Here is a 21,897-nt window from a genome sequence, read left to right on the forward strand (position 1 = left end):
GCCAGGAATAATGGGGTAATGGTGGCCAAGAAAAAATTCCCTCATGAGCCTTAAATGTTTGTTTCTCTCATTAAAGAATTTGCTTTTATTGAATTATTGTGTGCATATCCTAGAATCATAGGATAGGAAGGGACCTTGAGAGGTCATCTAGTCCAGTCCCTTGCACCATGGCATGACTAAGTATTATCTAGGCCATCCTTGACAGGTGTTTGTCTAAAATGCTCTTAAAAATCTCCAATGATGGAGATTCCACAACCTCCCGAGGCAATTTATTCCAGTGCTTAACCACCCTGACAGGAAGTTAAGAAGAACAATTTTTCTCCCTCCTCCTTGTAACAACCTTTTATGTACTTGAAAACTTATCATGTCCCCTCAGTCTTCTCTTTTCCAGACTAAACAAACCCAATTTTTTCAATCTTCTCTCATAGGTCATGTTTTCTAGACCTTATATGTTGTATTGGTAGTTATACTGTGTACTTGGTTATATTTTCAAGCGCTTAGGGTTTGGATATATCTTTTGTCAAATTAGAAGAAATAAAAATGAATACATATCAATTTTTTTATGGAGTGAAATGCTGCAAAAATTCTGGCAGAAGCTCTCTGATTATGGAAACAGCTTTCAATCCATTACATTTAAAAATAACAATTGATTATATAAAGTGTGTGTGGGAAGGGGGAGGGGAGGGAAGCAAGCATTCTTCGCAATGGATTATGTTTCTCAGAGGCAGAAATTAAATTCCATCTTAAATTTTCCAAGTTTTCAAAATGCATGTGCTCAGCAAGCTGAATATTTTCATCTTGATGTGCAAGGATTTGTGTGCATAATTCCTTGCATGTTGAGATTATATTGAAATTGGAAAGTAGTCTCTGAAAACTTGATATTTTGCACTGTGCTGCCACCTGATGTTAATAAAATCCTGCAATAATAAGAGTATGTGGGTGCAGGAACAATTGCAATCTACCTGGGGTGATTATAGCCTCTATTATCATAGTATGAGTGCCTCACAATTTTTAATGTATGTATCCTCAAACATCCTTGTCAAGTAGTAAAATGCTGCTATGCCCATTTTACAGAGGGGTAACTGGTCATTTGACCATACTTTCTCTCTTTGCTCTTCCTCTCTGATTGCTACTGTAAGGGTCTCCAATAAAATCCTGGATGGATTGAATTGTCACCACAAAAATGGACTTGACTTTTCCTGTGGTCTGTGTTTTGTCTAAACCTTTAGAGCTGCAGCTTTGGAGCAATTCAAATCTCTTGGTGCTGAGCCTTTAGAAGTGGATTTAAAGGAATCTGGAGAGGGGCAAGGCGGGTACGCAAAAGAAATGTCCAAAGAGTTTATTGAAGCTGAAATGAAACTTTTTGCCAAACAATGCCAAGAAGTTGACATCATCATCAGTACAGCTCTTATTCCTGGTATGTCACCAATGCAACAGACACGTTTTCCTCTTCTGCTCTGAATACTTTTAATATTCCATCTCCACTAACCTCAGGTAAGTTTGTGCATCTTTGGGGCTATCTTGACTCCAGTGCGAGGGAGCAGAAGGCAGAGAAGCTGTTGGTAATTCAACTTTACATAAATCTGTCCCTCTTCTTCTTTTGGTGGGTTCCAGTTTTTGAAGAGGTTGCCATATTTGTCTTTCCCACAGCTGATGCCTTGTGTAAAACAGATGTTCAGTCCAGAGGGGAGTAACCAGCAAGTCATGCTGCACTATTCCTCCCTTATCAAGGACTTTCTTATTAGAGGGGCCTCCTTTGCTGTTGGAGTTCCTGGTCCTTAGACCTTTCTGGGATGGCTCTCTCTCTTTCACCTGATTCTGTCTTGTGTACTATTATGCCACTCACTCAGCACTCTTCAGCAGCCCCAGGACTCTTGATTCTGTGAAGTTCCTTCAGTCTTGCTAGAAAATAATGAGGTATTGGGAAAATGTACACTGTTACTTATCAGTCAGAATTTAAAAAACTGTGCAGATTAAATTTAATTTAAATATTTCTCCTTTTAAATACAACTCTCATATTCTTTGTAAATATAACATAACTAAAATTATTTAAATTCTATACTATCCAACTTGGTGGTGGTTAAATTATGCTCTGGTGTAAACATGGAAGTCTATTGACTTCAATGTATATACTATCTTTATGCTGTTGTAAATATAAAAGGAATTTGCACTAAATGAGGTAAGGATCTGCAGGACTCCTGCTTAATTGACTCTAGAACATGTGCAGTGAATAAGACAAATTGTGCTGCAATAGTAGCTTGTGACCATGTAATTAAAATTTGAATCAAAACAAGGGGGGGTGTCAGAGTTTAAGGTTGCATGGACAAGCAATTTCTGAGTGCTTTGTTTTGCAACCTTAATATTCTTTTAACAGTTTGTGTGTGGCATTGGTGATTGTTGGGTGTCACTTCGGCCGTGAGATCTGAAATTTCTCCTCGTAGACCTTTCTTTCCTTCAGTTCTTGTCAATAGGGTATTTCAGTGTTTGCTTACATAAGAAAAATCTAGAAATAAATGCATGCTCTCATTTAAACAAGCTTGAAGTTGCTCTTTTAAGGCCTTTATTGCATAAAGACACTCACTTGCACAGAGTTTGGCTGGATTCATTGGGATTCTACTGGCTGAATCCCTTTGCAGGATCCAGGTCTAACTTCTGCAGAAACCATATACCCTTTCAGAAAGATATTGAAGGTTCATTTTCTGGAATGAATAGGGATGACAATGTGCTTAGATCCTATTGCTGCTTGTATTTGGAGACCAGAGGCACTTTAGAAATACTTTTGGTTTTTTTCAAAGGTAAATTTGCAGGTCATATCCTAAAGATAAATAAAAGTAAATGCAGAATAGCATTTTCTAACATTGTTTTTTATGTAAGTAAAAATGTGCTTTTGGGAGAACATCATTTTTATTATTTCTTGAGGGGTCAAGAAGAGGTTTTCCACTTATTTGGGGAAAAAAATATACTATCTTTTCTCTCTGCAAAGACACACAAATGTAGGTCACTATGAGTTGAAAACATTCAAATTAGAGACCAAATTCTCTCAATGTTCACATACAATTTCTATTGAGTTCTGTGGTAGCTATATGCAAATAGTGTATATTTCTCTGAGGGGAGAATTTGGCCCTTGGACATTATCCACAGGATGTGATACTTGCGTGTAGCCTGCTATATTTTCTTGTCTTACCAGGTAAAAAAGCTCCTATCTTGTTTCGTAAAGACATGATTGAATCAATGAAAGAAGGTTCAGTTGTTGTGGATTTAGCTTCAGAAGCAGGAGGAAACTTTGAAACTACTAAGCCAGGAGAGCTTTACGTTCACAAGGTACGGGCTTTCTTAAATAGCAGTTCTGGATTTATAAGAGTGCACGTTGTTTGAGGACTCCATAGCTTTTAAACTAAACATTTAAAAATGTGTAGCTTCCTGGTCTACCTATATAGGCTTAAATCGTTTTTTATTTTATTTTATTTTTTTAAGACTAACATTTTGTCACCAGTCATATTTTTAAAAGACAAATGTAATTCAAAGCCTGCTCAGGAAGGATTGCCTTAACAGATCATGTTTCTTAGACTTGGTAGAGATTGATCTGACCCAGCTGTGACAAAGTCTATGGCTACATTACAGAGCTTACAGGGGCGCTGCTGTAGCACTGCTAGTGTAGATGCTCTGTGCCGATGGGAGAGCTCTCCTGTCGACTTAATTACTCCAGCCATACAAGTGGCAGTAGCTGTGTTGGTAGGAGAAGCTATCCTGCCAACATTGCGTTTTCCATACCAGCGCGTAGGTTGGTGTAACTTGTCGCTCAGGGGGTGGCTTATTCACATCGCTAAGTGATATAACTTATATCAACATAAGCTATAAAGTAGCCATAGCCTGATATTTTTTCCCCTTCTGTATTTAACTCAGCTTGTTTTGGGATACCTAATTCAAAAAGACTAAATTACCAGTTAAATGTTGTGTTCTGTTGAAAATTGATAGTAACAATTTTTTCTTTTGGTAGTGAATATAATTTACATCTCTTTGGCAGACTTCAGTTTCACAGAACAGAAATATGTCTTCATAGTCTTAGAAGTTAAATTATTTTATTTCTTTACATTTGAAAAATAAAATGATACATATACAAAGGTTCTAAGCACCCTGAAACTAACTTAAACATTGCAACATTTAGTACTACACTTAGGAAGGAAAAATCAAATACACAAATACAAAATGGGGAATAACTGGCCAGGCAGTAGTACTGCAGAAAAAGAGCTAGGAATTATAGTGGATCACAAATTGAACATGAGCTAACAATGAAATACAGTTGCAAAAAGGCTAATATCATTCGGGGGGGAATTAACAAGAGTGTTGTAGCTAAGATACGGGAGGTAATTTACTAGACATTGGTGAGTCCTCTGCTGGAGTATTGTGTCCAGTTTTAGGTGCCACTCTCTAAGAAAGATGTGGACGTACTGAAGGCAGTCCAAAGGAAAGCAACAAAAATTATAATTTTTTTTAGAAAACCTGACTTATGAGGAAAGGTTAAAAAAGAAGGGGGGAGGGCATATTTAGTCTGGAGAAAAGAAGTCTGAGGGGCGACCTGATAATAGTCTTCAGGTATGTTAAATGCTGTCATAAAGACAATGGTGATCAATTGTTCTCCATATCAACTGAAAGTAGGTCAAGAAGTAATCTGCTTAGTCTGCAGCAAGAGAGATTTAGGTTAGATGTTAGGAAAAACTTCCTAACTATAGAATAGTTAAGTACTGGAAAAGGAGGTTGTGGAATCCCCATTAGTGGAGGTTCTTAAGATCATGTTAGACAAACACTTGTCAGGGCTGGTGTAGATATACTTGATCCTGCCTGAACGTGGGGGGATGGACTAGATGACCTCTTAAGTTCCCTTTCAGCCCCCCATTTTTATGATTGTGATTAAAAAAGCAAATATAGCCAAGGACAAATAACTCCACTCAGCCAGACATCCAACTACATAAAAGCTCCTTTCCATTCCCTCATCAGTCTGGGAACACACCCTTAACACTCTCCCAAAAGACTGAAAAGACTTAATAGGCTATTCTGTCCACCTCTCATCTGGCTGTTTAAAGTACCTGAAGTTGTAAGAGAGTATTTTTGAAATTAGAGATGGAAAAATGCTCACATAGTGCATCCCTCTTAATGTTCAGGCTTAATACCGGTGTGTGCAAAGTGAATGGATTTACTCATTTTATGATATAAACACTGTTGGTAAAAAACACAAACAGTAAGTGTAAATCTTAATGCAACAGTTTGTTTTGTAACTCATTAAAATCTATACAAACCTGTACTAAAACTAAACTTGCTACTTGATGTGCATATCCAGAAAGGTTTTGGATGTTGAGAAACACTGTTTCTTCTGAGAATTGTACTGGACTTTTAAATGTTTCACTTGGTTTTATTTAGGGAGTTACGCATATAGGTTACACAGACCTTCCAAGTAGAATGGCTACCCAGGCCAGTACTTTGTACTCCAACAATGTTACCAAACTTCTAAAGGCTATAAGTCCTGACAAAGAAAACTTCTACTTTGATCTGAAGGACCAATTTGACTATGGCACTCTGGACCATGTTGTTAGAGGCACTGTGGTAATGAAGGTAAGTCAGCATACTATATCTTTATAACTGTATTTTTGTTTACTTCCAGACCTATAATTGAAATCTCCTTAAATCCATCCTAAGGAGGTAAATATTTGCTTGCTTTTATATGTAGCTTATGAAACAAAGCCTTGTTTTTGTGTTCATGTTAAACATTCCTCTGGTCTCTGTGATTGTGGTTTTTTATTATCACTACTTTTTTTATTAAAGGGCCACCATCAATGTGAAAATCACATTTATCTGAAAATGCTGTGCCTACTACAGTTAACAGAAAAGCCTAAGATTTCTGTAACTGCAAAAAACAAAAATGTCTTTCTGTATTTTTTTGTTTGCTTGCTTTGTGAATTTTGACAACACTTTCTGAGTAGACATTTATGCTGTTCCCATATATAGTCAGTTTTCCCCTTGCTGAAAAGATCCTTATAAGCATCCCGAAGGGAGCAGAAAAACACTTCTAAAATCTATTTTCAAGGAATTTAAACAAATAAAAATTAGGAGATGGTACTTAAAGGGAGCTCTAGCAGAAATATAATTTTAACATTACATTTAAAAAAGATCAAGTAGACAGTATCCTTTCAAGTTGTTTTTTAGCGTAGGTCAAAGCCAAAGGAAACTTGAAGGCCTTAATTTATTCATAGAACAGGTCCAGCATCGGCAATGGTAATACAAATTTCTCCTCTCTTTCCATATTAATGTGCCTCGTTTGTGATCTTCTGGAACATTTAAGTGAGAAGGATAGTTCACTGTGATATCAGTGTCTGTCCACTAGAACTTGGAATAAGACCTTGAATTAGTTTCCTCGTATTCCAACTTTAGCTGGGAAGGGAGTGAGTTGTATATAGATACTGTATTGTGCTTTTTTTTTGTCCTAACGTGTGCTTAACTGTTCACGTAATCAAGACAGACTCCTCTGAGCAGGAAATATGTCTGTCTATATGTTTGAGAGACAACATGGCTTAGATAAGGCACTGGGCAGATAGTCGGGAGACCTGAGTTCTATTACCCGCTCTACTACTGACATGCTGTATGACCTTGGGCAGGTTGCTTAATCTCTCTGTACTTCTGTTTGCCCTCCTGTCCTTTGTTTGTCTTGTGTATTTAGATTGTAAGTTATTTAGCAAAGGACTTGTCTCTCACTGTATGTTGTACAGTGCCTAGCATAGTGGGGCCCTGATATTGACTGGGGAGTCTAGCTGCTAGTATAATAATACTCCCTCAGGTGCCTAGCACAATGTTAATTCTGTGAATAAATAATAATGGGGTGGTGGGGTGAGATGCTACTGTCAGTGAGGAAGGGGAGGGACAAGAGGGGGAGCGAGGGAAGCTACTGAGACTGGATGTGATGGGGGAACAGACTCCAGGCTGGCGCGGGATGACCTGGAAGTTCCTACTCCTGTTTGTATGGCAGTTCCCCAGTGGCTGGTGCCTGGTGCCCTGGATCCCCACCCCAGTGGCTGGCACACACATTCCTGCCAGGACCTGTAGTGGCTGGAAGATGGGGAGAGGAGAATTGTTCCTACCTGCTTCCTGGTGGCCGGCCCAGTCTCGTGTACCGGCCCCTCCTCTGGGTCAGAAACATAGCTGGATCCTGCCCTTGCCTCTGAGATATTGGGTGGTGGGGGTGGGGGGGGGGGGGGGAGACCAGAAACATATATCAGCCCCTTCAATATTTCCATTGCAGGGGTGCTAGCCCCTGCCCACCTCTGGTTCCACTGTCCCGAACAATAATCTTTAGCTTTGACTGAAAAGAGATGTTATGAAGAACATTCTATTCATAATTATGGCTCTTATTTGACAAGCCACAGACCAGATTTTCACCCATCATTCTTTGATTTTGATCTTGACTCTTGTCTAAAGAATTTATTTTTGAAGAACAAGCAATGACCAGCTGGGCAAGCCATCTGTCATTCTAGGGGTAACTGTAACTTTTTGTATTGTCAGGATGGCAAGGTGATTTTTCCAGCACCTCCACCAAACAACATTCCTCAGGGAGTCCCTGTGAAACAGAAGAGTGTGGCTGAGCTGGAAGCTGAGAAAGCAGCCACAATCACACCTTTTAGAAAAACTATGACTGCTGCATCTGCATATACTGCAGGTGAGAGAACTCTGACACTGCAACTACATCCGGAGTTGGGTGACTGTGTGTTTGTGTGCTAAATTCAGCCTTTTGGAAACTTAGGCTTGTCTATATGGGGAAGAAGGTAGTTTATCTTAATTCACCTTGGAAGTAAATCAAGCTGAACTGAATTAAGATCACTTTAATTCTGAATAAGAGCAATCACACAGGATGCATTGTAACTAATCCACTTTAAAAGTTAATTCACATGAATTTTCCTGGGCATAGCCATGTAGACAAGTTCTTAATGAAAAATAGTAACTTTAATCATTCCATTAGTAACTAGTTCTAACCCTATTTTTTGGTGTGTGAGAAAACGACTGGTTGATTACTGACTTAGTGTAAAAACAATGCAATAATTGTTTCTTGGAGAGCAAAACTTAAATAATCTCACCAGAAATGCAGGTATTTCAACATCTCAAATAGTCCAGAGTAGTGTGACATGCATGGGTGTATGTTTGGCTTATTTAATTAAGAATCTGTGAAATACTTAGTATTCCAGCAAAGTCCGTGAAGTATGTGTGTTTGAGTTCTTTTTTGGAAGTGGATTTTTTTCACGCTTTACTGGACAAAAAGAGACACTAATTGCCCACCAACTTTGCGAAGTATTGGGAACAAGTGTTTGCTTTTGAAGAATAAGCAGCAGGCAATAGGAGTTGCCAGTAGGTTTTCAATTAGCATTTTACGTGCACCAATATTGTAAGTTAGCTTATTAAGGAATTCAGAATATGTAATTGCATGTCTGTTTTCTTTTCTTCTTTAAAACTCATGGTTTAAGTATTGCAACAGAATTTCAGCATGATTGTGGTACTCTTATTTAGCTTTTGCATTTAATCAAAACAGGAGAGAGACCACATTCAGCACTATCTTTCCTAAGGTAGAAAGCTCTTCTACCAGTGTAGCTTTGTCTGTGTGCATAAGAAAAATCCAGAGAACATGTTTATTAATAAAGATCAGCACCTGCAGAGCCTCTCTTCAGGCCCACAGATCTGATAAATTCATACACAAAACTGTACTTGATTTTTACTTCAATGCTGTCACAGTTCAGGGCAGCTGCACCTGTATTCCCCCTCATGACCCAGCAAGAGCACTTGCTCTAGGCTCCCTGCTCCTCAGCTGTTACCTCTCTTAGGCAGAGATCCACGTCTCTCTCTGTCCTGACTGGGGTATTTCCCGACTGCACAGGTCCCTTCCTGTACTGTGACCTCCCCAGGAAACTGAGGTTCCCTAAGATGGCCTGCTTTATTTTTGGCTTCAGAGACAGTAGACCATATAATTGCCTACAGTTCAGCTACCACACAGGGCTTTCTAAGCAAGCACATTTATTCTTAAGGTAAAAGCATTACAGAGAAAACATTAACAATAATAAAAGAATCTACATGCATGGAAATAAGCTTACCAGAGTTCACCCCCTTACTCTACAAGGGCTCTGGCTGGTGAACAGTCCTTCAGACCCCACCCAGGGGTTTTCCTGTGGTCAGAGGTTCATCACAGCTTCAGCTCAGAACAAGCAAACAAAGGAGTCCCTCCTTGATCCAGTTTGGGTCTCTGAAGACACCATGAATAGATAATCAGCCAGACAATGGATTTCCCCCTCAGGGGGAAACTTCAGAAGGCTGATTTCTTACATGATTGGAGTGAGGGCATTTTCATACCCCTTAAAAGAAGTTACATACAATCCCACAATAGTACATAAGTATTTGCATTTTTAATACAATGAGCTCCTACAGTACTTAAACCTTATTGAATTAATTTTAATTTAATTCAGTCAGGTTTGTCCAAGATATTGTCATATCTGTCACAAATGCTTTATTTCCATTGTACAGAATTAAAAGCTAGAAGTACATTTGCAATCTGGACAGTAGTAGAAATGTGAGATGAACTCCACCCAACATTTGGGCTGACACAGACAGTTAAAGTCTATTGAATTTGTCAACTCAAATTTCAAAGTGGGCTTTCAGCTGATAAGCTATAATTGCTCCCATATAACTATAACTGTTGGGTTAATGATCTACTAATCAAGGAGTCTCCAGGTGGGCATTATTATTTTAGAGAGAGCCATTACAAGCTATTGAGTAACTTGATTTAAATAGTGAGCCCAGTGCAGTCTGGTTCAGACTGACTTGTTCCATTGTTTCTGGCTGTCAGTTTGAAGAGGATGGCATTTCCCCCTTTCTTTCCTCATGGGAGTTTGCCATGTCTTTTTTAGCACTGGGAGGGAGATGATGGGTGAGGGCCCTCTGGACCTTGTCCTCTTGGCTCGTGTTTAGGGCTGGATCTGCCAGAAGGAAAATGGACTTCCATTCACCTTTTACGCTGCCAGGCAGCAATCTTCCTTGGTCTTCAGACCTTGGCATTTCCTGTTGTCTTTCATCACAAGAACTAATTTTCACCAAAACAAGGGATGCACAACCAGTGCTACTTGACGCACTCCTGCTGACCTGTGCAGGAAGGGTGACATAGTTGGCTATCTTCTGTGGCATTCATGGTCTGGTCAGATTGGGAGTGATGTTCCCTTGTCCCTTCTGATTGCGGGTCTCTCATTGTACTGCCTAGGTCAACACTCTGTCACAGTCCTCTTTGACAGCCATCTGATTTTCATGTCCCATGTGCCATTTGCTTGGATTGACCATTACAAAACCCTTTTATTTGTGTAAACTGTGCAGATTTATTCTGGACACCAAAATGGAACTACATGCTTCCATAATTAGTCACTTTTCAGTGTAGGCCTGCATTTCAAGCCTCTGTGTTTTGTTCTCAGAGTAATGTAATGTTGGCATCAGGTGTGTACTACTCATTTGTCCAAGGTAATAATGAATGAATGTAAAATGCTGTGATGGAGGAGGAGGGAGGGTTTTTAATCCAAGCTGTATCTTCACCATAGTATGGAGCACCTAGAAGTCTCAAGAAATAAGATGTGTTCAATAGTGTATGGTTGGGTACATTAGGGCAATGGGGTGGACACATTCATCAACTGCTTAATCTGATTTACATATTCAATATGTCTTACAGTTTCCGTGGAGAAATGTAAATAAACCATTTAGAGATCACAATTTTGCATTAACCTTGTCCTCCTTAGGTCTGACTAGCTTGCTGGGACTGGGCATTGCAGCTCCTAATTCTGCATTCCCACAGATGGTGACAACGTTTGGTTTAGCTGGAATAGTAGGGTACCACACGGTCTGGGGTGTGACCCCTGCTCTTCACTCTCCACTCATGTCTGTGACTAATGCCATCTCAGGTAGGTGATTGCCCTGCAGCTATTTGTGTTGTGTAGAGGAAACAATGGGTGTAGTTATGATATTTTATGAGCTTTTAGTAGAAGTTTAATCCTCTGTATTTAAGATGCTAAGGAGCGAGGTTTGGGACTATTCCAACTGAACCTTTTGTCACAAATAGCAAAGATAACAGACTTCATGTGTGGTTCTTACTACTGGTAGCCTCCTCCAAAGAGAACTAGTTACAAATCTATACAGGCAAACATACTGCATATTTTTAAAAGCAATTTACCATGTAACTGGGTTGTCTCTTGCTTGGGACATGGCAACCTCTTTCCTGCATACCACACCTCTCCCTTCCAATCTATCCAAAATCCTGCCACTAAAATCATCTCCTTCCCCTTCCCTTCTGGCAGGCTTGTTGCTCTCTGCTTCCCTCCCCTTCCATATCATATTCAAGTCTCTTAGTCCTCACCTTTCAGGTCATAAACAAACTCTGCTTACATCTCTGGTTTCTCTTCTTCCTACTTCCTCTTTTACTCCCTTCACTCCTCCTAAGCCTCTCTCCTCACTGCCCCCTCTCTCTCCTTCTCCTGTTCTCATCTTCATGCCTTCTTCCATGTTACTCTTTTATACTTGGAGTGGCCATCTTTCATGTTCCTCCTCAAAACTCACTTCTGGAAAGTCTCCCACTAATGACCTCCATGAGGTTTATAACCCTCTCCTTGTCCTTAAAAAATTACACCAGCACTTGAGCTAGTACAAGTCTGAACAGCTTTGTCTGTCTTTCCTGGACTGTAAGCTCTTTCAGACAGGGGCCGTCTCCTCTTAATGTTTGTACAGCAGCATACAAAGTTGCGATTACTGCCAGTTTAATAATGAAATTAGGATTGACAGTAAACTGGCCCTCACTTTGGAAATAACTGCTGTTCTCAGCCCTCATGAACAACAAAGCCGGTCACATTTGTGGCCTAATAACTCAACCTTTCATTTATGGATGAACAGCCTGTGCTGCTTAAATTAACATATGATGTGTTCTATTCCAAAAATATATTGGTCTGTTGCTTTACTAATGTGTTCTGTGGCACACTGGGATAGCTTTGCCAATAATTTTTATTTCACTGCAATCTTGGTTCAGAAGGATTAAACTACAGTAATGTGTACAGTGTTTGGCAAAACTATAATCAAGTGGTGTCTGTTGATTCTTGAATCAGAGATTACTGCTTGGTATATAATCAGCTGTTTATATTCAGTAGCTTACTTGTATCTTTTTCTAATAGGACTGACTGCAGTTGGTGGGTTGGCATTGATGGGAGGAAACTATTTCCCTGAAAGTACTCCTCAAGGTCTTGCTGTGCTTGCTGCTTTTGTGTCATCTGTCAACATTGCAGGTATGAGCATGTTAACCTTCTGTGAACATGAATCAAAACACACTGTGACCACAGTCCATTAATGCCTTCCATTTTTGTAGTGGTATAGATTGAAATGACCCTAATTTATGGATTGGGATCACTTAAAAAGCAAACAAGCTAGTATGGTTGTTGACAGTGGCGTTCTTGTGTGCCCCTTCTATGACTTTCCGTTGGAGAAAGTCTTAGAATACCAGTTGTCTTTTATAGTTTAATCGCTTTAGTGATTGCATGGAATACATGTATTCCTCTGCATTTTGAGATGGTATTGTATTTATCCATCTCCCCTCTTCCAGATCAAAATTGTGGCCAATCTACAAAAAGACTCATAACAAAAATAGGGAACATAACAGTCTTTCCACTATGTAACATGGAAGGGCACCTGACTCCTATGAAGACTGTTCCTGGCTGTGACTGGGAGGGAAGAGAGCAGGCATAATCTCCCTTCCTATACCTGTGTTAGTAAAAGCTCTGACACGTGGTTAGGGTTTAGGTGGCAGAAACAGAGGACACCCACTGCAGAATTTTCATTGGAAACTCCAGTGTGTGTCAGTGCATTTCTATCCCACAGTAGGGAGGAGAAGTATGATACAGGCATGGATGATGAGTGGTGTGATCATCAATGAGCTGTGCTGCTGAACAGGTAGACAATTGAGAGTAATGGTAGATGGGTAGGCCACCTTGCAAATCGGTGGGGGTGTCCGACAAATCTTGGTATCTGTATGTGGTTGCCAGCCCACCAACCCCTCCCTCCAATTGGTTGAATTCCCTGTGTAGTCTAAAGAAAGTAGTTCTATCTGACCTTAATCCTAGATATCTGCATACTGGCTAGTACACCAGATTCCAAGATTTCCAAAGCTCTTACTCATGTTCCAATGGGTACTAGGATTAACTAAATATTTTCCTAGTAGGTTGGCCAAGGCCTCGTTTCAGCTTTCTTTTTTTTCTTTTGTACTTTGGCAAGGTGGCTTTCTGGTTACACAGAGAATGCTGGATATGTTCAAGCGTCCTACTGATCCCCCGGAATACAATTACCTGTACCTGCTCCCTGCTGGTGTCTTTGTAGGGGGATATGCAGCTGCTCTCCAGGGTGGCTATAATATTGAACAGGTAAGAAGATCCTTCATTTTCAGTCATTTGCTGATCCAGCTTTCACCAGGTCTCTTTCCCATTTGGCAACTGGACTTAAAGTACACAGTGTTCAAATCACTTTGATCAAACAGGTTCTGAAATAAACCTACAAAAGGGCTGTATCCTACTGTCCTTCATCTCCCACCCAACTCTTTCTCAAACTGCCTCTAGTTTTACCTCTTATTTATACATTTGGTAAAGATGACATGGGCAAGGGATCAGAACCGGTCAAGACCAGGTCAAAGAACTTTTCTGACATTTGCAGGTTTGTAAGTAACTTGATGCTACAGTAGTTTTGGCATTTAACTTCTTTGTGGGAAAGGAAAAAATTCACTCTGTCGGTCTTGTTCCCTTTCTCCCCCCACACACTTAATTGCTATTCTTTCAGTATTACTTTCTTCTCTGTGCTTTGCCACACTATCCATTTGTTGGGAATGCGTCACGCTCCAGTTTACATTATGAATTCCCTCTCCCCTTTACCTGATGGCTGGGATATGGAGCTTGTCTGTATGTCAAGTACAGGCTTTTAGAGCAAGCATCCACTGACTGCTAGTGACATGGCATACTTTTCTGTTGATGGGCTTTGGAAGGCACAAACTATTAATGACTTTTCATCCTCTGCTTATTTCCACACAGGCAGCCAAGTGTTAGCTAACTCCACGAGTTAGCTCCAAACTGCAAATGAACCTTGGACATTGACTTTAGTGTTGCAAAGTTTCTAAATAACAAACTTCCTTTAAAATATCTTTATATTTCTAAAATAGCAGCAGGGTTTTTCGCATTATGGACAAATCGCTTAAGCTTTATTTCTGCTATTCATTTTTAAATGCTATTGAAATGGGTGCTCTAGCAATACCTAAGAATGAAATAGAGAGCTAAGAGTTTTTTTGAAAGTTTAAATCAGAGACCAGGCAAAAAAGGTAGTAAAAAAAACTTGTAAACCACATTTGTTGTGGGGTAGAGGGATGGATGGGATTCTGAGCTAAGGCCATGTCTACAAAGATTCAGCCCAGAAGGAATGATAAGAGATAAGGTCTTTAAAAATAATCCCATTTCTCACAATGTAGAACCTCTTCTTATAGCGCTGCTTGTTCAGATTCAGATCATACTAGTTAAGAAAATGGAAATCAATTACCTTTTATTTTTTGTTGAAGTAACAATCTAAAATAACTGTCTCAGGGATTTGTAACATAGTATTTTACAAACACCCATTTTATGCTATTTAAATTATTATTGAAATTAAATGTATCCATGTAAGATACCTTTGGCTTCCTGTTTACAAAAGAAAAAATGTATCATAAGTAAACATCAAAAATTGTTTCCATACCCATTAGGACAGTTGAACTCTGATAACATTAATTGGTGTTATGCTAAGAAAATTTTGTGCTTGCGAAGGGAAAACTTCTGGAAAGTTGTCTCAACTTAAAATTAATGTCATGAGAAGCAGGTGAACTAAACTAATAAAGCAAAAATCCTCAAATTTGATTTAAATGTAACCTTTTAAAATGACCACAATCACATTACAACAACAAATTTGCACACCACAGTAAAATCTCGAACTCCTCCTCAGTAGCATTGGTTAAGATCAAATCCACCTTTGTGAACCATCAGCACTAAAAATCTGTCTTTTATGTAGTGGTCAGAAAGATTTAATGAATATATGTGTTTCTGTTATTTTAAAGATGATCTATCTGGGCTCTGGCTTGTGTTGTGTTGGTGCTCTGGCTGGTCTGTCCACTCAAGGAACTGCTCGTCTGGGTAACGCTTTGGGTATGATAGGTGTTGCTGGAGGTTTGGCGGCTACTCTTGGAGGCCTTAAACCATCACCAGAATTGTTGGCTCAGATGTCAGGTGCAATGACCCTTGGTGGCACCATAGGTGAGTACAGCACCGTGTAAAATTCAATTTTATAACTTACAGGTGAAATTAATAGCTCATGGTTACATGCCACTTTTGATATCTTTACTCTAACTTAGTGGCTATAGAGTGCTTTTATCCATCTATCAAAGCACTTTACTCTGGTGGGATAAAAATTATGATCCCCACTTAGCAGATAAGGAGCTGCCTGCTTACAATGAAGTACATTTTACCAGCTTCCGTCCCTCTGCCATAATAACGGGTGGGATCCCAGTCCTGCTGCAAGGCTCTATACCAATGAAAATATTCAATGAGATCAAGTCCAAAGACTGATTCTTGAGGAACTCCACTAGTAACCTTCCTGCAGCCCAATAATTTACCTTTCAGCACAACCACTGGTGTCATATCTTTAGCCACCCACCTCACAATCGCTGTACTAATCCCAATTTTCTCCATTTTAACAAATAATTTCCCATTTATTACTGTATAAAATGCCTTACTAAAGTCCAAATAGATTAAATTTACCACACTTCCCTTTTCTAAAAAAACCCAAAAACAGTTATCAAAGAAGGATATTGGGGTAGTCTGGCACAATCTACCTTTGTTAAACCTTGTTACATTTTATCCCATTTTCCATTTACCACCAGGTCTTTAATTATTATTTCCTTCAAAATTTGTTCTAAAGGCTTGCATATTATTGAGGTCAGACTAATGGATCTGTAGTTGCCCAGCTCGCTCATTAAGAAAATTAAGGAACAGAGAGGCTAAGCTCACACTGCAGGTTAGTTACTGACTGAAAAATTGAAATCTGGTCTCCTGAGTCTAGTCAGATTCCCTCTCTTTTTGGACTATGCTGCCTCATATAAAAAGAATACTGACTCCAGTGGAAGCTTCTCAGGTGGCTGTAGTCTAATACTAATACATTTCTGACTTTTTGATTTCCTTATTCGCACAATGTCCCCAAGGCACAAAATTACTGACATTACTATATTGAACAGAATACACAAGCTCACGATCACATAAAACAGTACCTTCTAATATTTTAATTCTTTGTCTCCAACTCTTGCCAGGTTTGACAATTGCTAAACGCATCCAGATTTCAGATTTACCTCAGCTAGTGGCTGCTTTCCATAGTTTGGTAGGTTTGGCTGCTGTGCTCACCTGCGTAGCAGAGTACATGATTGAGTATCCTCACTTGGCTACTGATCCAGCTGCAAACCTCACCAAGATTGTGGCGTATCTTGGCACATACATTGGTGGTGTGACTTTCAGTGGCTCCCTCGTAGCTTACGGGAAACTGCAAGGTGAGTGTTGTCCATGTTGGGTAAAAGCTAATTTTTTAATTTATTTTGTTTTTGTCATTTTTCTTTGACTCTAGCACCCATTTAATAAACTGTGTGTAGAGCTTAAAAAAAAATCTGTTTTACAGAAAATGTATCAGGTGAGTTAATGTAGGCTTAACTTGAGGGGTTTTTTTTAATTGCTGCCTTGCACTTTTTTTATTTGTTGTATAGTGCTTTTTTATGGATGATCTGCATTCAGTATGCTTATGGACAGTATTTCTCATGTTAATCACCAAATAATGTAAACAATCCCCAGCCCACATTATCCAAAACTTAGTACTGATTTGGATTTCTTATTTAATGTACTGTACATACTTTGTCTGGACATAATTTTTTTACTGAAATTCATTAAAATTAAAAGTACATTTGTCATCTGGCCGAGTAGACAATTTAGGGTGAAATCATGGTCCTATTAAAGTCAATAGGGGTTCTGTCACTGACTGACTTCCATAGGATTTCTGACTTGGAGTACAGATTTCTTTTACTAGATCTGTTGACTTTGCAAATGTTACATGACCCTACTTTAAACAGTCAAATTCATTAAAGTTATCTTATTTAGATGCATTTCTGCTTACATACCACATGAAATCTGTCTCTTCTTTTTACATTTATAAACATTCCTATGAAACATAGAATCGTTAAAGATTCACCAACACCTGATAATTATTCTCTACCTGAAGTACTAATCCTTCATTTGACATAAGTTCATTGCTGTGGAAGTGATTGAGTGAACACTTCAGTGCATAGGTACAAGAAATCTAAGACCTGTCCATAGTAGGGCACTCTAGCTAAAAATTCCCACCAGTGCTAACCCTGGTATAGCTTGTAGTAGCACCATTGGGAATTTTTAGCTAAAATTTCTCTGTATACAGAAGGCCTCACAGAGAAGGTGGAAATAGAATATACAAACAAGGTGGTTTGCCCTAGCAATTTCTCTAGTAGAGAGCTTTAGGAGAAGGCAGCTTGTGAGTGGAGATCACAAGCGACGTACCCGGCTACCCTGAGCAGCCACTCAATGTGTGCGGCTTTTTCTCGCTACCTCATGAGCTCAAATCCCGAGATGCCTGCCCCAGTCCTCTCCCACCTCTCCCTTTTCACCTCTGTAGTACCATTGTTGGGACATCTCTGTTTCCATTACTGAGCCAGAGATACCAGAGTACTCTTCTTTGTTCCTAGCACTGGAAGACTGCCCATTTCTTGCCTTCCCCCTGAGAATGGTCCTCCTTCTGAATAAACAGGCTTTGGCCTGTGACAGGAGACACTCGCCTCCTGTTTCTGGATGAGGTGCTGCAATTTTTCTTGGTTCTGGCACCCCCTGTGGGTTGTTGCCCTTGCTGGATGGGTCTCCAGAGTCTCAGCCCTCTGGCCAAGTCACACAGTCAAACTTGATGAATGAACCCCTTCTGGGGTAACAGAAGTTCAACACACGGTCTGCCCTATTGGGGTCTTCAACACTGTCTCGGGACCCTTTAAATCTTGCCCCTTTCTTGGGCCTTAGGTAAAGAGTCCAACTGGAACTGTTGGTCTACCCTCACCAGGGTCTTCACCGCTGGGTCCCTTTAAGTCCTGCTCTTCACTTGGGCTGCTCAACTGAGTCTTGTCCCCTTCTCAGGGCTGAGGCCACTTTGCTAGTGGCTGGTGGGGGAACCGGCCCACTCCTCCAAGTCCCAGCCCAGGGACCCCTACACACTGCAGCCACGGACTGATTCGTTCAGTTTGCTGCTGCTATTCCCTGGTCCTTTCCCCCTGTAGCTCCTTTCTCTGCACCCTGACCTCCGGGCTGAAGTTCTCAAATCCTCTTTCTCCTCACTGAATGCAAGCACCACCAGAACCTTTCTTCTGGTTCTGTTCTCGAGCTTCAATAATCAGCAACAAGCACCCTTCCTTGCTCCTTTGGTCTCAGCCAGTAACTGACCTGCTCAGGCACTGCAGGTCCTTTTAAATGAGACTCTTGGGTTCTGATTGGCTGCTTCCCTGCAGCCTTTCTAGGTGTGAAGGACCCACCTTCACTGCTCCTTTCCTGGTGTGTGGTAGGACCGCAAAGCCTTCAGTAGGCCTGGTACACCCTGTCACAGAGCCCTTTTTTGTTACTTTCTGATGAAATATATACGAATGTAGAATCCATACCTAAATGGGGATTGGCATTATGTGGTACTTCTGGTCCTGCTATGGATAGCACAAGTAAGTCTTCACCTCAGAGCTAGAACTGTTTATGTAATGCATGTTCCTCTCTACCTTCACATTCTCTCTCTCTCTCTCTCTCTCTCTCTCTCCCTTTTTCTCCCCCCCTGCCCCCCAACCGAGCCCAACCCACTTGTTTTTATCATGAGAAATTCAGGTCAGCTTTACCTTGGAATATTCTGTGGTGACTGGAGAACTTTAGAAATTAATAAACATCATAAGGCACTTGGGAGAAAGGATATATTTGTTCCTTCCTCCTGTTAAAGTCAAAATACTCATCTCTGAGGGCTGCCCTCCTCCCCCCCCAAAAAAGTCTCAAGCAAGAATAGATTTGATGTTCCTAGGAGTCCCACTTAACTTTGTCTGTCTAGCACATTGTTTCAACGAGTTCTCTAAAGCTCATAACACTGCCCTGGATATTCATTAGCTATGTCTCCTCCCTAGAGACATTACACACAATCCCACGATACACACTTGCATTTTTAATACAATGAGCTCCTAAGATACTGAAACTTAGTTCAATAAGGTTTGTCTAGGAAACTGCCATATCTGCCAGTTTCTGCCTTAACTTTGAATTTCATTTTGTTTTTGGGTGTTTTATTTTCCTTTAATCTCTTAGGGGAACAGGAGGAGTCAGGTGTCACTCATGCATTTTAGGTTTTAAATGTGATCGTATGTTTGATTCCAGGTGTCCTGAACTCTGCACCACTCCTTCTGCCAGGACGGCACTTACTGAATGCAAGTTTGCTGGCTGCCAGTGTTGGTGGAATGATTCCATATATGATTGATCCTAGTTACACTACAGGACTTACCTGTTTAGGTTCAGTGTCGGCACTCTCTGCTATTATGGTAAGTCAGGGAGTTGCACAATACTCAAAGTGAACAGCGATTACAGACATATAGACTTTGTTTTGTTGCAATATCTGTTTTGCTGCAATATATGCTGAATGCCCACAGTAAAGTACTTACACATATGTTTAGTTTTGCTGAATCTGGGCCTTGGTAAGGAAAAAGCTAGTTTACTGTGCTGAATTATCCTTCTTGCCTTTGCTATTTTGGGCATTCAGCACCATACAAATACCTTTTAGTTCACTTTAAAGATAAAATACAGTAGAATTGCAATTCACCTTTTTAACTCAAGTATCATGAATTAATGGAACTATTCACAAATAGGATAAAATGAAGTAGATCAAGAGAGACCTGTTTAATGACGCCACAACATATTTATAGATCTTCTACAAGTCTCTCTTTTTTCTTAATGATCATATTTCTTCACCTTGGTACATCAGCAGCACAGTTTCTCTTTGAATTGTAAACCTGCTGCTTTTAGGGATATAATCACTTATTTTTAATCAAGGCCAGTGTTAACAAAAGACCTTATTTATGAAGCTGTGTAATGTGTTTTTTCTGTCTGATCTTTGAAGGCAGAAATGATCAGAAATCCTATACGTTAATCTCTTATTAATCTCTTTTACATAGAACATATTTTGGTGTGTGGATCAAATCATTTTGGAATCTGATTTAATGCTTTTTAGTAAATATCTGCAATATTAAATATAATATCTTTGTGTTGCTTACAATTTGTAAGATTATGGTGAAATGTGTGTATTTTTTCATCTTCAGGGTGTCACTTTAACAGCGGCTATAGGAGGTGCTGACATGCCTGTAGTTATTACTGTACTGAACAGTTATTCTGGATGGGCTCTGTGTGCTGAAGGCTTCCTGCTCAACAACAACTTGCTGACCATTGTTGGTGCTCTCATTGGTTCCTCTGGTGCCATCCTCTCTTACATCATGTGTGTGGTAAGAATTAAATAGAAATTGTGTTCATACTTGAAATTGTATTGCAAAATAACTGGGGAGCCATGCTCAGAATCTGCACTGGGCAGGGAAGGGATGTGAGGCAAAACTGCTATGATCAGTTAATGTTATTTAGAGACTGGTAAATTTCTTTATGGTCTTAATTCAAATTGTTGGGTTGGACAGACTGAACCTTTTGTGAAAGTAGAAGCAGCAATTCCGAGATTAAACATGCCTGACTTTTCTGCAATTCTGAAACATTTCCCCTTTTTAAAGTCCCAATTCAACAACCCTTCCCTAGGCAGCAAAGTAGTGAACACTCTGTTTTTAATTCCCATTGACTCTGTGCTCAATTCAAAGTTAAGCATGCTCTTAAATGCTTTGCAGAACTGGAGCCTAGGAATCTGATACAAAATCCATTGACTTCAGTGGGCTAAGAATCACGCCATGAATACCTAAGTAGGCTGACTCCTCAGACTTGAACATCTTTGTAATCTTTATCCATTAGCAGTATAAATTAGGCTTCGACTTGTCTGTCTGTGTTCACAGGAAAACCTATTGTCATGAGTGAACTCAGCTATGAACCTTTACAAAGCCTGTAATGTGTGTGGTTCAATCTGACGATGGCTTTACTTACCATTTGAGTTAGTAATCTACAGTCCTAAGTGATGTTAGATGGTTTGTTCAGAGTTCGATGAATTTGAATCTCCACTGGGTGGCAGCAGATGCACATTAGTCTGTTATTGACAAATCTGGAATAATGTTATGAGTTTAAGTTTATCCTGTCATGTGTAATCATATTTTAGTATTAGTAATGGACTGTGCTCCTGGAATGCTTCCACACTAATCTTTTTTTCTTTTCCTCCATCTCCCTCTCGTTTTCTAAGCGGATAGATAGCAGAAAACTGTGCCCTTACTGTCCTGTGGCACCTTTAAGACTAACAGAAGTATTGGGAGCATAAGCTTTCGTGGGTAAGAACCTCACTTCTTCAGATGCAAGTAATGGAAATCTCCAGAGGCAGGTATAAATCAGTATGGAGATAACGAGGTTAGTTCAATCAGGGAGGGTGAGGTGCTCTGCTAGCAGTTGAGGTGTGAACACCAAGGGAGGAGAAACTGCTTCTGTAGTTGGATAGCCATTCCAGTCTTTGTTTAATCCTGATCTGAGTTTATGCTCCCAATACTTCTGTTAGTCTTAAAGGTGCCACAGGACCCTCTTTCAGAGTAGCAGCCGT

At 39.9% G+C, this 21,897-nt stretch overlaps 1 protein-coding gene across 4 annotated transcripts in view; it reads left to right on the plus strand.

Moving 5' to 3' along the window:
• NNT (nicotinamide nucleotide transhydrogenase) overlaps positions 1 to 21,897 on the plus strand; it is a 63,836-nt gene that overhangs the window by 18,741 nt on the left and 23,198 nt on the right. For all 4 annotated transcript variants that reach the window (XM_026649078.1, XM_026649079.1, XM_026649080.1 and 1 more), the window contains exons 7-17: positions 1,230 to 1,417; positions 3,188 to 3,321; positions 5,416 to 5,607; positions 7,549 to 7,702; positions 10,803 to 10,964; positions 12,222 to 12,332; positions 13,315 to 13,460; positions 15,164 to 15,359; positions 16,409 to 16,642; positions 19,551 to 19,711; positions 20,486 to 20,665. In XM_026649078.1, the coding sequence (XP_026504863.1) occupies positions 1,230 to 1,417; positions 3,188 to 3,321; positions 5,416 to 5,607; positions 7,549 to 7,702; positions 10,803 to 10,964; positions 12,222 to 12,332; positions 13,315 to 13,460; positions 15,164 to 15,359; positions 16,409 to 16,642; positions 19,551 to 19,711; positions 20,486 to 20,665 (1,858 nt within the window). The remainder of the gene's footprint in view (positions 1 to 1,229; positions 1,418 to 3,187; positions 3,322 to 5,415; positions 5,608 to 7,548; positions 7,703 to 10,802; positions 10,965 to 12,221; positions 12,333 to 13,314; positions 13,461 to 15,163; positions 15,360 to 16,408; positions 16,643 to 19,550; positions 19,712 to 20,485; positions 20,666 to 21,897) is intronic.

Source organism: Terrapene carolina, unplaced genomic scaffold, assembly GCF_002925995.2.
Source record: "Terrapene carolina triunguis isolate 2854851 unplaced genomic scaffold, T_m_triunguis-2.0 Scaffold69, whole genome shotgun sequence".
NCBI lineage: Eukaryota > Metazoa > Chordata > Testudines > Emydidae > Terrapene > Terrapene triunguis.